This window comes from Ambystoma mexicanum, chromosome 13, assembly GCF_040938575.1.
Source record: "Ambystoma mexicanum isolate Mex_15411 chromosome 13, UKY_AmexF1_1, whole genome shotgun sequence".
Lineage (NCBI taxonomy): Eukaryota > Metazoa > Chordata > Amphibia > Caudata > Ambystomatidae > Ambystoma > Ambystoma mexicanum.
In genome coordinates, this window is record NC_090938.1 from 508,673,165 (window position 1) to 508,688,130 (window position 14,966).

General features: G+C 48.5%; 1 protein-coding gene across 1 annotated transcript; it reads right to left on the reverse strand.

Annotated features, from left to right (window-relative positions):
* Positions 1-1,768: 1,768 nt before the first annotated feature.
* LOC138521392 (glucose-6-phosphatase catalytic subunit 1-like) lies at positions 1,769-14,369 on the reverse strand. Its single transcript, XM_069634181.1, has 5 exons — positions 14,064-14,369; positions 7,690-7,799; positions 5,594-5,699; positions 4,097-4,212; positions 1,769-3,650 (listed from the first exon to the last, which is right to left on the reverse strand). Exons 1-5 carry the CDS (start codon positions 14,291-14,293, stop codon positions 3,139-3,141), a joined length of 1,074 nt encoding a protein of 357 aa, XP_069490282.1. The 5' UTR covers positions 14,294-14,369; the 3' UTR covers positions 1,769-3,138.
* Positions 14,370-14,966: the final 597 nt, after the last annotated feature.

Sequence of the window (14,966 nt, forward strand, 5' to 3'; positions counted from 1 at the left end):
GGCTGATGTGCTTGGAGTCAAACCTGCACATTTTCATCCCATTTAATGGCCTAGAAATTCCAAATTCAATTGTTAATTTAAAAATAATAGCAATCCTCCCTCCTTTCTTGCACTCCCGGTTTTCAAATTTGATAGAGAAACCAGTGGGGACAAGTAACTGAAAATTTAAAACAGAATTAGCCGGAAACCATGTTTCTGTGATAAAAAGACAATCTAGATTGCATGTGATAATCAAATCTTTCAGAGCCACAGCATTTTTTATTGCTGACCTGGGTTGATAAGAGCTCTCCGCAACCAAGAATTCTGACTTTAATCAATATCCCCCTTAATTGAATCAAGAGGACTACTGGGTTTGTCAAGGCCCAACTGTCTAATTTTGTTCAACCTGCTAAGGCCAAAGGAACCCGGGCATCGCTCAGCCCCAACAAAAGCTCATGAGTATACATAATTTCCAAATAGATCGGTCACGTCTAGATTTAAGACATTATCCAGCTAAAATAATATCAATTATATGATGCAGGCTAACTAAAATGCACCTCCTTACCAATTTAATCCTTAATTCAATCAGTCCAACGAGTCCGACTCGGCAATTTTCAATCCGGTCGAACAGGCCAAACAGGTTTTGCGTCAGTCTATTCAAAGAGATCGGTCAAGAATCTACTGCTCTCCAAGAGCACATTCAAGAAGAAATGCGCTGGCGGAAGAAGACTTGCTGTCATAGACCCAAAAAGGGAGAATGCACTCCCCAACAATCTAAGAACATGACTTGACTGCCGGAGGTCCAGAAAGCCATCAAAAACATTACCCGAGCGGTGACATGCGTTAACCCGCCCTGCCCACCGGCCGGACTGCTCAGTCAACGTACCCAACATCCTCCACTAAAGACATGGAGTGACCGCACTCCCAATCCCTTGAAGACGGCACTTATTTGCTGTGTACAATTTAGCTACTGGCACTTACTTCTGATATATGTAAAGCTGTATTATGGTAAGGATTTTTTATGCTGCGCGAGTCATCGTGTAGAGATCCAACATCTCCTGTAATAACATATTCTTCTTTAACATAAACCTCAAGTGTGTGGTCATCTCCCGTCATGTCCATAGGCATCCATGAATGTGACTCTTCCTTTAGCCATGGACGGTCCCACTCCTTCAAGCCCTTGTATTCTCCATGACTCCTCTTTATTACCCTCGGTGATCTGCAGTGGCTTTCTCACCTGGTACCGTGGCACAACCCCCCCCCCCAAGAAAATACTCCCAGCTGTGAAGTGGCAATGATGACTATCAAGGCATGCCTCAGAAGGGAAGGCCTCCAGTGAACACAGCAGAGGATCCTACGGTCAGCACCTCCATTGGTCCACTTAACCCACGCAGTATGATTTCCATAAATCGCCGCCCCTGTGCAGGTCCCCTATGCATGGGGACGCTGGTGGAGACTGGGTGTCGGTGAGTCACATGGGCAGGAGGCGCGGAGACTGATCTGAGAAAGGAAGGCACTTTATAGGGGTGAGTGGGGGTACCCTAAAGTAGTTTTGAGAATTGTCTCATACATGAAAAGCAAAGGTGGGGGGGCATTTTCACAGAAGCTGGAGGTAGTGACATGCTGAAACCTATCTTCAGCCCATCCATCCTCTCAGCCAATCACAGCATTCTATGATGAGGAAAGCACGCGACGAGCGACCGGGTCTGTAAAGGCAGTCACTATGCGACTTTATCCACTAGGTTCATGAGGAAGAAGTGAACGCTGCTCTCCTTAATAACAGAAGCCATGCGGATGCCATGTTTTTATTATAAATATATCACATGTCAATAAAATGACTACAACACTTTACATGGATTGCCTGCTATGCAACCTACTAATGTACATCAGTACATCACAAAGCTTTAACAGTACACACACTTTGCCATGGAAAATAAATATTTGCAAAATACAGAGTACAAATGATGAACTGCTCTCTGCAAATCCTCTGTCAAACATGGGAGCATGTCATTGGAGGAATCCCAGAGTGACGTGTTTTATATTAGAGCCTTCCATTCTTTCTGACCACTCTAGGGCCTATTTTTGCAGTTCTGGGAGGGGGTGCACATCTCAGAAAAGACTCAAGTCATGGAGCTAAAGATAGCCAAATAGATGTAGCACCAACTTCCAGGTCAGAGGCGGGACTTCCAGGCATGACATGTCTTGGAGTCTTCCCGCTCGTCCCTGTTATTTCTTGTGTTCACTGAGATGTGGTGGGTCAGACCGGAAAGCACCAACTATATGATGTTCTCTGCTCCCAAATACCTTTCTTACATAGCATACATCACCCACAGATGACCTTACAGAGAATGCCAGGATAGATGGAAACCACCTTATTAAAATGGCTGGAGTTCCCCATCAATCCCAGAACATCCGCTATGGTTCTCCAGCCTTGAAAGTGCGTTGTGTTACCCAGGATGGAGAAACGTCCAGTTCTTGTGTTGCTGCTTGAGTTACAGAACATCTCAAAGTCCAGCAGCACTCCCTCTAGCCAGGGTAAAACACATGCCCCCACCTTGTGACTGGGTTTGTTCTGGGGACATGCATGATATTCCCATAATGCATTCTGCTTCTCTTTCTTTTCTTGCCACCAAAACCTGGGTTCTTCTGTTAGCTCAGTGGCAATTGTAAGACTCAGTAGCCCACCAGATTTATGATCTGTGGTCCACTGAACAGGGTCGCCAGCTGGTCTTTATGTTCTAATGACATCTGCCCATCCTCGTGGTGGTTTCCAATTGGAAAGGATTGGCTGAAGTCAGTGTGTTCATGTGGTCGTAAATGTGACAGCTTTATAGAGAACATGAATGTAACCCCAGGTTGAACATTGTGTCTGATTGTCGAATCTCTATGGAGACTACCCTGCGCCCTTTACATTCCAGCTGCTTTTGAGGCCTCCACCTTAGTCAGTCCTAGTGTAGAGCGTCTTCCATCTCCGCTCTATCTGGTGCTGTCACAGGAAGTAGACGAACAGCACATGTAAACAGGCCTTCTGCACACGCTCGAGTACATAGATGTACTCAGGCACACAGTGAAAGTCTAAGCACTTATATAACTCCAAAAAAGTGCTGCACTTTAGTGAGAATGTAATAATCCGCCTATACAGCGACGCTGGAGTTCTCGCTACAAAGATTTCTTGTCCTGGTGGTTCAGAGCCTGCGACACACAGTACGGGATGATGCCCACGGCAGCCAGTGGCACGGCAGCACTCTTACAGAAAGACAACACATAGAAGAGCAGCTCCACCTTCGTTGGCGGCTTGAAGGAGTCAAAGAGATGGAGGACCACTAGAGACGAGAAGATGCAGCACAGGCGGAAAGTCAACTGCGCCCCCCGTTTCCCTCTGCAGCTGTCCTGGTACATGCGGGAGTTGAGCGCTAGCCCGAGTCCACAGAAGATCCCAAGGTTCCTGAGAAGGCCGGCGAAGGGCGTGGTGTCGATGTGGATCCACTCGGGCCTGGCACACCACCACTTAGCTTTCTGCAGTGTCCAGAGGAGGTCCACGTCCATGGCTCTCAGCACCAGGTAGAACCCCAGGGCAAAGGTGAAGAGGAAGACGGTGGTGGACAGGTATCTCTTGAGGCTGGCCTTGTAGATGGAGGGGATGTGATGAAAAGCTTCGGCCACAGCCATCCCTGTAAATACAAACAATAAAGAACATTAGGGACACTGTCCTCAAATATGAAGGATTCTTTAAAAGATGAGAGGATACACTAGGCATTCGTTAGCAGCAAATTGCAGAAATACTGTTAAGGCATAGATCCAACCGAGGGACCATAAACATCACAGCCAACATAGGATTACATTTTAGCAAAGGTCATATTCTGGGTGCGATAGGAAGATAGTTATCTGAATAGATAATACAGTCATCTAGTCAGTGCTCACTGGGATATTGCCAAGATCTGGGGTGAGAGAGGCCATGTAATGATTATTCCAACCCATACGTGGCATAGGTGACAGTGTGTGCTGCTATTAAGTATCATTTGGCCCATCTCTAACAGTCCTGAACCTTGATTGGTCAGTTATATGTCTTTATTAGCATACAAAGGAAAGAGTGACAGAGACGGTTCGAGATACTAACCTGAAATGACCCCGGTGATGACCTGGTGCGGAAAATGAGCCGCCAGAAATATCCGGGACAAACATACACAGATCTGCACCGCCCAGAAACCTGTCCAGAGAACCCCACGGAGACACCTGGAATAGAAGCAAAGGAGGGGACATGCAATTAGGGCAGACACGTAAATTACTAATGATAACTTTGTCATACAGAGGCGATTCATGTGATTTAGCTCATGGAACACAAAGACGAAAAGGCATCACTCCCACGTGTGTATCTATGCGTGTGATAGCGTTGCTCCCAATTGCTCATTGAATGGTACATTCTGGTTGGGTGTTCACTGAGAGCAAACTACATGCAAAGAATCTCCATGGAAATCCATGTTTTTAGAATTGCAGATATCCCAAAACCTGACTGGACTTTACTATTCATTACTACGTGGACAGGACCAGACTAAGTGAGAGAGACGCGGGGGGGGGGAGCTGAAAGAGCTGCGGGCAACACAGAAGTGACGCTACCAGTTGGCATCACTTCCATGTTTGACAAAAACATTTGAAGTGATTACCTCCGGAAGTGAATGGGGATTACCTAGAACTGATTACGCGTGTACACTCCTCTTCAACAAGACAAACACGATATGTAGGACCCGTGAAGAGCCCTTTGACCCCTTATCTAAAAGGCAGTAATGCAAACCAGGAAAAAATATACACCCTGGTAACAAGAGGATCCTCCCCTTTTTGGGGACCCCAACTCTTTAAAGCCTTCTGAATGGTCTCAATCTCAGGGGCCTCTCACTGCATTTTACATGCGGCGCCCGCCATTTTGTGTCATCCCCTGGATACTAGAGAGACTTTATCTAACAGTGACAATATTGTCTTTTCTAGTCATCTAGGTATCCCCTCGACTGATGTTTAAATTATTGGTGCTTTATAAACACACCTCATTGCAAATGAACCAACCACTTCCGAGCTCCAATATGTGGAGGGGGCGAGGCCAGGCAAAGGGGCGGGAACATGCGGAATAAAGGCTCAGCCACATTTAATTGAAACCCAAGACGCGTGCAGGGGCACCTTCCAAAAAACAATCCCCTCCATTAATAGACCGTCAACTCTGCCAGGATGGCAACAACATGGAGGTCTCCCATTGCTCAGTAGATGTCCAGCCAATACAGAGACCATGGCAGAGCCTCGTTACCAGCCTGGATTGGTGAAAGGTGACTCTTCACTCACAATCATTGATAGGTGTCGATTTATTGATAAAGGTAGATTATGGAGGTCTCATACTGCATGATTTCCAGCGATGTGTGCAGAGAAGTTACATCATATTTTATCAAAAATTCAAAATGTACTTGTCTACGCTGTCATTCAAACAAAGGCAGGACTAGGCCATAACGGTAGAGATAGTTCTTAGGCTGATTTTTTCCACCAATGACCAACATTCGCCCTGTGCTCTCAGAAAGGGAGCCCCGCCCCCCCTTAGACTTCCAAAAGGGCCCCCTGCCTGAGCACCATTGCTCACCAGTTCTTCAGAGCTGGTGGGTTCTTCTTCAGCGCAATGGAGAGAATAGCCGTCACCATCACGTAGTAGACTCCAGCGGCGCCCATGGCGTGGCCGGATGGACTTCCTGTGGAGATAGAAAAGAAAGCCAATAAAGAACCGGTTCACTTAGACGCTACTGTCCCTTTATTATGAGGCGGATGGAGACAATCTATCTTTCCCAAAGTCAGATTTATGTATATAATCAAACATCCAGTCCTAGAAAGGTGCCAGACCAAGCCCCGCTAGTAAATCATGGGGACAGAGGCTACGATGGAACCCTAGACATGTTCTCTTTTCCTGGACTAAACTTAGAACATCATTTCTGCCCTCCTGCTCCCAGAGCTGCTATGACACGAGTCTTGCATTGATTGGTGCCTCTACTTTCAAGCTACACCCTGATTTGTCAGTCTTTTTGTTTTAAGCTGCTGCAGTTCTCCTTAGGGGAGCAGCGTATACCATTGATGACTTTGTGCAATTGAAGGGCAAGCCTAGCAATGGAGCAATGGAGAGCTGTAAATAGGGGATGCATCCATGAGGTCACATGTAATCTTCGTAGGTAGCACGGGAGTTGGTATTGGTGCGAGGAACAAGGGAGTAGGGGATCTCCAAAGAGAGTGAAGCAGGATTTAGTGGAGTGATCAGAAATTTGCCAGATGCTCTTTGAGGAGTAATGTTGTCAGGTTCTTCCCAATGGTGAACTGGCCCTCAGTGACAGTGAGTTTCTCCACCAGGAAAAGGGACGTTTTGGTTGTGACGGCATTGTAGGTGATGCAGGTCGGCTTGAACGTGGAGCGTGCTTGAAAGAGTAGCCAGTGGAACTCCTTGAGGGTGGGTGTGATTAGGCTGAATTTTCTCAGTCCTGTGATGAGGAGCTCTGCAGTATTCTGGGCAGTTTCCAGAGAGGCCAAAGTGTTATCTGCGACTCCTGTGTTGCCACCATCCAAGTGCAAGATGCCAAGGGCTTGGACCAGTCTTCTGAAACTTGGGACAGGTTCGAAAGGCGTCTCTCTGCAGAGGATTGCAAGCTAACACCATGCTGCTTGGGTCTTCTTGGTGATATGTGCTTTCCATGGAAAATCGCTATCAAGACTAAAGCCAAGAGAATTTGCGCTGGGTGAGAGTTGAGGTGTACATCCCTCGAGCTCTAGGTCCGTCAGCCAAATCTTGACCTGCACATTCTTGGTGGACTTCACTACGAGAATTAATTCAGTCCAGTTGATCTTCTGTCAGGTGCTGGATATCCATGACTGGACGATGGACAGATAGGGCTTGAGTCGATGGATGTCATTGGTGTAATGGATCTTTAGATAAAGCTGTGTTTCCTCTGCGTATTGGGGTATCTTGATGTCAGTGTTTGGCCAGGTGTCCCCCCAGAGGTTCAGACTAGGGAGCATTGTCACTTGTTCAGCAGGTCTCCCCTGTTGTAAATGTTAAAGCTTTGTTGTAGAGTTCCAGCCCCCCCTTGCGTGGGACACATATGAGGTGATGTGCCAGAACTCTCACCTTCTATACTCTATACTCTGGAAAGGGGATCCTGCCTGGGCACGACGGAGGCTCATACAGGTGGTTTTCAAACCTTTCTACAAGTAACACATGCTTTGGATTCTGCTCCCTAAATAAATGAGCGGCCCAGCCTACGACGGATGGCTCGCAACAGAGTTAGTGCTCCCCTTTGGCAATATGTGAAGAAAATCGGATTTCCTTCACCCTTAAATGCCTCTTATAGTTAAAATGAGAGCACATCCAGGGAAGGAGGAATATATATCCTTGAGAAGGTACCCAAAGCACACGCAATGAAAAGAAAACATATCTTCTAGAGTCCATTATGGTGATCAGAGCCTCATTTAGACCTCCCTGCATAGCCTCATGGAAACCTTTCTATCACTCGCGGTCTTGTGACATCACAGACATATCCACATTGCTTCAGAGACGTAAAAGGACGTACACTCCTGATGATAAACAAATATTGGCAATAACCCTAGTTCCTCCCAACTGGCGATCCAACATTAACATTACAGGATTATTACAAATCATTGGGGTAATCTGTCATTAGTAATAAGCCGCCATGTTCTTACCGGGTCCGGTCTCGCAGGTGACAGGAAACTGCTTAATGATTGGCGCCGATGTGTTGTTGTAATAATCGGTGTCGTGCACCCACCAATATGGTCTCTGGCCAAACAGGATCCTGAAATTGAAAATAAACAGGTTAACGTCACATAATAATGAGGATCAAACAAGAAGGAACATTGAACCATTCGGTGTGATACAAGTGCTAATGGGTCACTGTGAGGTGGAGAATTGGGAGGAGAGAGAACCTCTTTCCTCCGCCATCCAATCAACTCCCTGCAATCTACCAGCCACATCCACAAGGTAGGAGCTCCTGGGAGAAAATAACAAGTGATAAGACCTCAATGGCTTGGACTTTTGGGGGCTACGGAAACATGGCAATCGCTACTTAAGCTATGATGGGGCACAGAGCGGTTCTTACTGCACAGTGATACTATTATAGGTGCAGTGCAAGGGAATCATGTTATCTATCATGTGTTGGGTGACTGATCATTCCAAGACATGCAAACTCAAGAGAGGGCCAGTGGGGCTGCCCAAGGATATTATCCTAATCCTAGGCCGAGAGGTGTCTTCGTTTCAGCAGGAATGGCATCGAGGCCTTCCAACCTTTTCAAATGAAAGGGGCCTCGAGCCCAAGCGGGTCGCCAGCAGTGGCCCCCTTATTGCCAGTCAGCAGACTAATAACATGGCAATATATTCCTTTATATATTACTTACATTCTAGGGCTTACAGTGTGCGCTTTAAGCGCTCGCCTTACAAGCTGTGTTTTCTAGAGCCCATCTGGCCATCACTTGCATTGGGGAAAACAGAAGTGTTATCACCTTGTTGCCTTTGAACACTGGTTCCTCCACATCAGCCTCTTGCTTACAAAGAAGGAAGCAATGCTATTCAGTGGGCATTCAGTGTTTCAGCTCCCTGCTGGTTCACCGTCTCGTGATAATTGGCGGCTATTAATCTTATCTTTATCTCCTTTATAATGTATCACCCCCAAGGTTGCCCCAGACTGGGTTCCCCTCTAAGCAAGGGGGGCCCCAACCATCCGTTGAAATAGGCCCCCACACATTTTCAGCCGGACCTGCCTTTCAGATACATTAAAGGAAGACAGATGCGCACTTAATTTTCAAGGGGCTTAAAGACTCCCACAGTTTTTAGCGCCCCCTTTATCCTGCTGTCTTTATCCATCGTGCTGTGAAGCCAGTTTGTGCTCTATAAAAGTTCCATAACATAACGACACATAACATAGATCAACTAGCCTTTCTGCCAAGATGGTATGTGTGAGGTATGAATTACAGCATTGCCCTTTGACCTGCAGCCTAACCTGTCCCTTGCTATGGCCTCTAATACATGGCACACACCCCCCCCCCCCCGCTAATCAATGAGGCCCCCTGCACCGTGTATCCCCATCCTCATTCTTCCAGTGTGCACATGCTCCTGTTCTGGAGCCAATCCTTATAGTGCCTGTGCCTCGCATCACCCAGGACTGTCTCGCAGCTGTCTCTGTGCTTCTGGAGATGAGCCCCTCGTGGAACATCCAGGACCTCACGCTCTATTTCCTCTAAACCTTTCCCCGCGGAGCAGAACATCGCGTGTGTTCTCTAGACGAGCTCCAGAGCTCTCTAGATATTTCTGGGGTGCTTTCGTCTCTGTGGTATTTTAATACCCGCCAAATTCTGTGTCACCAGCAAAGTTAGGAAAAAGCTACGGATTCCCTCTTCTAGAAGATTCAGAAAGAGATTAAATAATACACATTCTGGTGACGACCCCTCTAGCACTCCACTTGCACCAGCCCCCTAACTGGAGCCCTCTCATTGAACGCTAGCTGCACCTGGCATGTCACACGCCAATCAATATATATCCCTCCATCTCTCCCTTTTTCTCGCTATCCCTCTGTGTCTCTTCCTCTTTGTGTTTCTCCAACTCTCTCATTGGGAAGAGTCGGCTGTCAGGTGTGCTCTGTTCTCTCTCTCTTTGTCAGCACGGTCTGGTACTTCTCACTGGAGTGGTCTGCTTCTCTGTGTCTGCATGAATGTGCTTTGGTGCACTCTCGCTCTCCCTCTTCCTCTGTTACACGCTCTCGCTCTCCCTCTTCCTCTGTTACACGGTCTCGCGCTCCCTCTTCCTCTGTTACACGCTCTCACTCTCCCTCTTCCTCTGTTACACGCTCTCGCTCCCTGTTACACGCTCTCGCTCTCCCTTTGCCTCTGTTACATGTTCTCGCGCTCCCTCTTCCTCTGTTACACAATCTCGCGCTCCCTCTTCCTCTGTTACACGCTCTCGCTGTCCCTCTGTGTCTCTTTCTCTCTGTGGTCTCCAACTCTCTCTCTCATGGGGAAGAGTCGCGCTATCAGGTGCGCTCAGTTCTCTCTCTCTTTGTCAGCAGTGCTGACTCAGCACTGTCTGGTACTTTTCACTGGAGTGGTCTGCTTCTCGTTTTCTGCATGAATGTGCTTTGGCGCACTCTCGGCTCTCCCTCTTCCTCTGTTACATGCTCTCGCTCTCCCTCTTCCTCTGTTACACGCTCTCGCTCTCCCTCTTCCTCTGTTACACACTCTTGCTCTCCCTCTTCCTCTGTTACACACTCTCCCTCTTCGTCTGTTACCTCTCGCTCTCCCTCCGTTACATGCTCTCCCTCTTCGTCTGTTACCTCTCGCTCTCCCTCTTCCTCTGTTACACACTCTTGCTCTCCCTCTTCCTCTGTTACACGCTCTCCCTCTTCGTCTGTTACCTCTCGCTCTCCCTCTTCCTCTGTTACACGCTCTCCCTCTTCCTCTGTTAAATGCTCTTGCTCTCCCTCTTCCTCTGTTGCCCTCCCTCTTCGTCTGTTACCTCTCGCTCTCCCTCTTCCTCTGTTACACGCTCTCGCTCTCCCTCTTCCTCTGTTACACACTCTCGCTCTCCCTCTTCCTCTGTTACACGCTCTCCCTCTTCCTCTGTTAAATGCTCTTGCTCTCCCTCTTCCTCTGTTACACGCTCTCCCTCTTCGTCTGTTACCTCTCGCACTCCCTCTTCCTCTGTTACACGCTCTCGCTCTCCCTCTCCCTCTTCCTCTGTTACACACTCTTGCTCTCCCTCTTCCTCTGTTACACGCTCTCCCTCTTCGTCTGTTACCTCTCGCTCTCCCTCTTCCTCTGTTACACGCTCTCCCTCTCCCTCTTCCTCTGTTAAATGCTCTCGCTCTCCCTCTTCCTCTGTTACACGCTCTCGCTCTCCCTTTTCCTCTGTTACACGCTCTCCCTCTTCGTCTGTTACCTCTCGCTCTCCCTCTTCCTCTGTTACACGCTCTCCCTCGTCCTCTGTTACACGCTGTCGCTCTCCCTCTTGCTCTGTTAAACACTCTTGCTCTCCCTCTTCCTCTGTTACACGCTCTCCCTCTGCGTCTGTTACCTCTCGCTCTCCCTCTTCCTCTGTTACACACTATCCCTCTCCCTCTTCCTCTGTTACACGCTCTCCCTCTTCGCCTGTTACCTCTCGCGCTCCCTCTTCCTCTGTTACACGCTCTCGCTGTCCCTCTGTGTCTCTTTTTCTCTGTGGTCTCCAACTCTCTCTCTCATGTGGAAGAGTCGCGCTGTCAGTTGCGCTCAGTTCTCTCTCTCTTTGTCAGCAGTGCTGACTCAGCACTGTCTGGTACTTCTCACTGGAGTGGTCTGCTTCTCTGTGTCTGCATGAATGTGCTTTGGCGCACTCTCGCTCTCCCTCTTCCACTGTTACACGCTCTCGCTCTCCCTCTTCCTCTGTTACACGCTCTCGCTGTCCCTCTTCCTCTGTTACATGCTCTCACTCTCCCTCTTCCGCACGCTCTCGTGCTCCCTCTTCCTCTGTTACACGCTCTCGCTCTCCCTCTTCATCTGTTACACGCTCTCCCTCTCCCTCTGTTACACGCTCTCCCTCTATTACACGCTCTCGCTCTCCCTCTTCCTGTTACACGCTCTCGCGCTCCCTCTTCCTCTGTTACGCGCTCTCACGTTCCCTCTTCCTCTGATACGCTCTCAGCATCGCTTTGAATCTGACCACAGCCCGTTCTTGGAAGTGAAGACATTTTGACAGACAAATAGTGTGCGTTCTCAGCTAAAAGACGCTATTTAAAATTAAAATCGGACAATGTTCCCTTCTAATGATCAATTCCAGTATATATTGTAGTCCTGAAGAGAATGTTGCACCTGTCTACCCTAGCAAAGCACATAATCAGAATCTGGAATAACCATATACATTATTTCTGAGAAAAGGTGTAATTCGAAGATAGTGAATCTGCGACCCTCCCTTTGAGAAAGTGTGCAGTGGCAAACAGCATCAGTGAGAGTTCCTGGCTTCAAACATAAACTGAAAGAGCATTTTTAAGAATCAACAATATGTATAATTGACAAATGTGTCTGTGATCAGAGGCGTTGCTAGGGAGGGACTGAGGGGGCTATAGCCCCGGGTCTTTTGGTTGTAGCCGCGGATAGAAGCTCAGGGGTTAGAACCAGAAGGCTAGCTAGCCCCGAGTCCCGACCGTCCCGAAATTAGCATAGCCCCGGATCTTTACCAGACCTAGCAACACCCATGTCTGTGATACAAGGGTTGTATGTTTGAATCACTAAGTACTTAATGCACATGTAACCATTAAATTGTTGTAAACATGAACCGTGAATATGAATCATGTTTGTTGATTTGGATGTGAGGATATCTGACACATCTGTCGCTCTATTGTCACTCGGCTGAGGTCCAAAAGCGTGAGCCACGCCTAATGTCAGAAGAGGAGGGGGACACAGGTCTCAAGGTAACGATACCTGGGCACGTGCCCCGCACCCAATGCACAGGCAGCCTTGGGGAGTGATATAGAGAATGATTGCGGTCCACAATAAACTCACTGAATACCATTCTATGCCACACTAGCTATATCCAATCAGTGCTCATGAATGTATATTACATAAGGGGGAACACATGCTTTGGTGTGCATAACCTGCTGACTCCAGTTTTAAGCCCCTGTGCACCAGCGGAACACAGGGTAGGCAGGGGCTCAGAGGGGCGCCATGACCAAAAAAGCAACTGTGCCCTGTCACCCTTCTTCTGCATCCCTTGGGTATCTGCCCTCCACCCACCCACCTAAAAGGCCTTCCTCGCCTCCATCACGTGTCTTTCCCCCGCCCGCTCCATCCCCCCAAAGGCAAATCATACCTGACGTTCTGTCTGGCCCCGCCCCCGTGCCTCCATGCCCAATAGCGGGAATTCTGTCGGTGAGGTGGTGGGGGGTGGAATGCGGGGCTGGGGGAATCTACCAAAACGACCCTGTGGCCAAATGCACGGCTAGCGTGCAACCGAGGAAAGGGCCCGCGTTTAGAGCACGCTCATCCGTTCTTCTTGTTCGGTGGACGATTGAATACATGATGTCGGAAGATTGGCACATGCCAATGGATGTGTGCAGTCATGATCATTGCACAGAGGAAAGGGCAAGGGTCTCGGGGGGATGCTTGGGAATACACGAGTGGCAGTGGGGCGTCTTGCCACGATATCTGGGCCTCCTCAGCTGGCAGTGGCACCTCAAATACACCGGCAGCCTTTGACTCTATGACGCGAGTTTGAAAGGGGGCTTTTTCTGGCATTAAAAACTTTGAAAATGCCTGAGTAGAACACATGCTGAAGCTTGGAGCTAGCCAGAGGCGTTGCTAGGGGAGGGCTGGGGGGTCTATAGCCTGGGGTCTTTTGGTTGTAGCCGCGGATAGAAGCTCAGGGGTTAGAACCAAAAGGCCAGCTAGCCCTGAGTCCCAACAGTCCCGACATTAACGTAGCCCGGATCGTCTCCAGACCGAGCAACGCCCCTGGAGCTGGCTTCTGGTTGCCAAGCTAAGAAACCATAAGCCAGCGATTGCTGGACGCTCTGGAGACCTCAGCAGAGCTGAGATATGAACACTAATGATACGAGCCCATTAGAATGTGGGCATCAAACCCAGCAGAAACCAAGCCGCCAACTCCAAAGCACTGACTCGGTCATGGCTCATGGTTTGGAAATGATGATGAAGCGACCAGGGTCAAGAGGATTCAAGTCCTAATTAACAGCATATACTCTTCCCTTAAAGCATTTAATTTTCCTCGTTTATAGTAATTTTCGTAATGTTTGGATTTGGATCCAAGGCAGTCTCTAGGGATAGTGTTACGAATTTGAGGAAGTTTAGTTTGCACATTTGAGGCTAATCTCTCGCTCGCTCATTAAGGCGACTACCCCAAGTTCGGGGAGAAAATTGAAGTAAAAGGTTATTTGCGCCAAATTATTAAATGATAATCCCCAGTTCCGTAATATGCCCATAACACTTAAAGGATGGTATTTGTGTAGCAGTATTGACCCTGAATAGTGTTTTAGGAGAAGTCTTCTCTTCATTGCAAGCAGTGAGATGGCCACCGTACTCACCACTTGAAGACCAGGTTGAGCCAGTCTCCGATCACCGCCACCCAGATGAGCTTGATGCCCACCGCCTCGCACAGGTGGAACCAGATGGGGAAGAAGACGAAGAAGGTGTTGCGCAGGTCGGCGGCGAAGGAGACAAACATGAACCAGTCCTGGGAGCTCTTGTAGTGCACCTGGAGGTACTGCACCATCTGGGCCCCGGAGTCGTGGAGCGCGTCCATCGCGGTCTCCATGTCGGCGCTGTAACGTTGGCAGGTGGGCTGGTAGGAGCTTGCTCGTGGCCTCTTCCTCTGTCCCCGCTGGCACTGCTCTGCTCCTGCTCTGCCCGTTTCCGCACTTTATACGCTCCTGGCCTCTTGTTTGCCTTTGAATAATGTCCCAACCAATGATCTTTGGACCCAAAAACCACCTTCGACAGAATGATAAAAAAACAGCCAAACTCGGGAACATCGACGTAGGTGACGCACACGTTTGTGCTTACGTAAAAAAACAAGATGCCTTGCCACACACTGCCCCTGTAGGAGTCATTAACCCTTCAGTCACCCGGAGAGAGGTTTCTGATAAGCAGGCTCTAGTCTCCCAAAGCGTGTTATTGAGCCCAGAAATTGATTTTAAGAAAGTAATTGGGGTGATAGTTTTGCTGCACAAACCTGCACATATTGCATAACCGAACCAACCCGGGGAAAACTCCTGGTTCATTCTTTAGACAGAGGCCAGCGCAAAAACCTGTTTGGCTGGGGCAGAGTCACTGACTGATATGAATTGGGATAGGGTGGGGCAATGGTTGAGGGTCAGCAATGTCCTTTGCTATGATGCCGATCACACGTGTAAGGTATACTTTGAAGTCGAGAGGCTAATTGATCAGGCAACTCTTGCCGTAATGGGTTAGGTCTGATCTGCCAGATG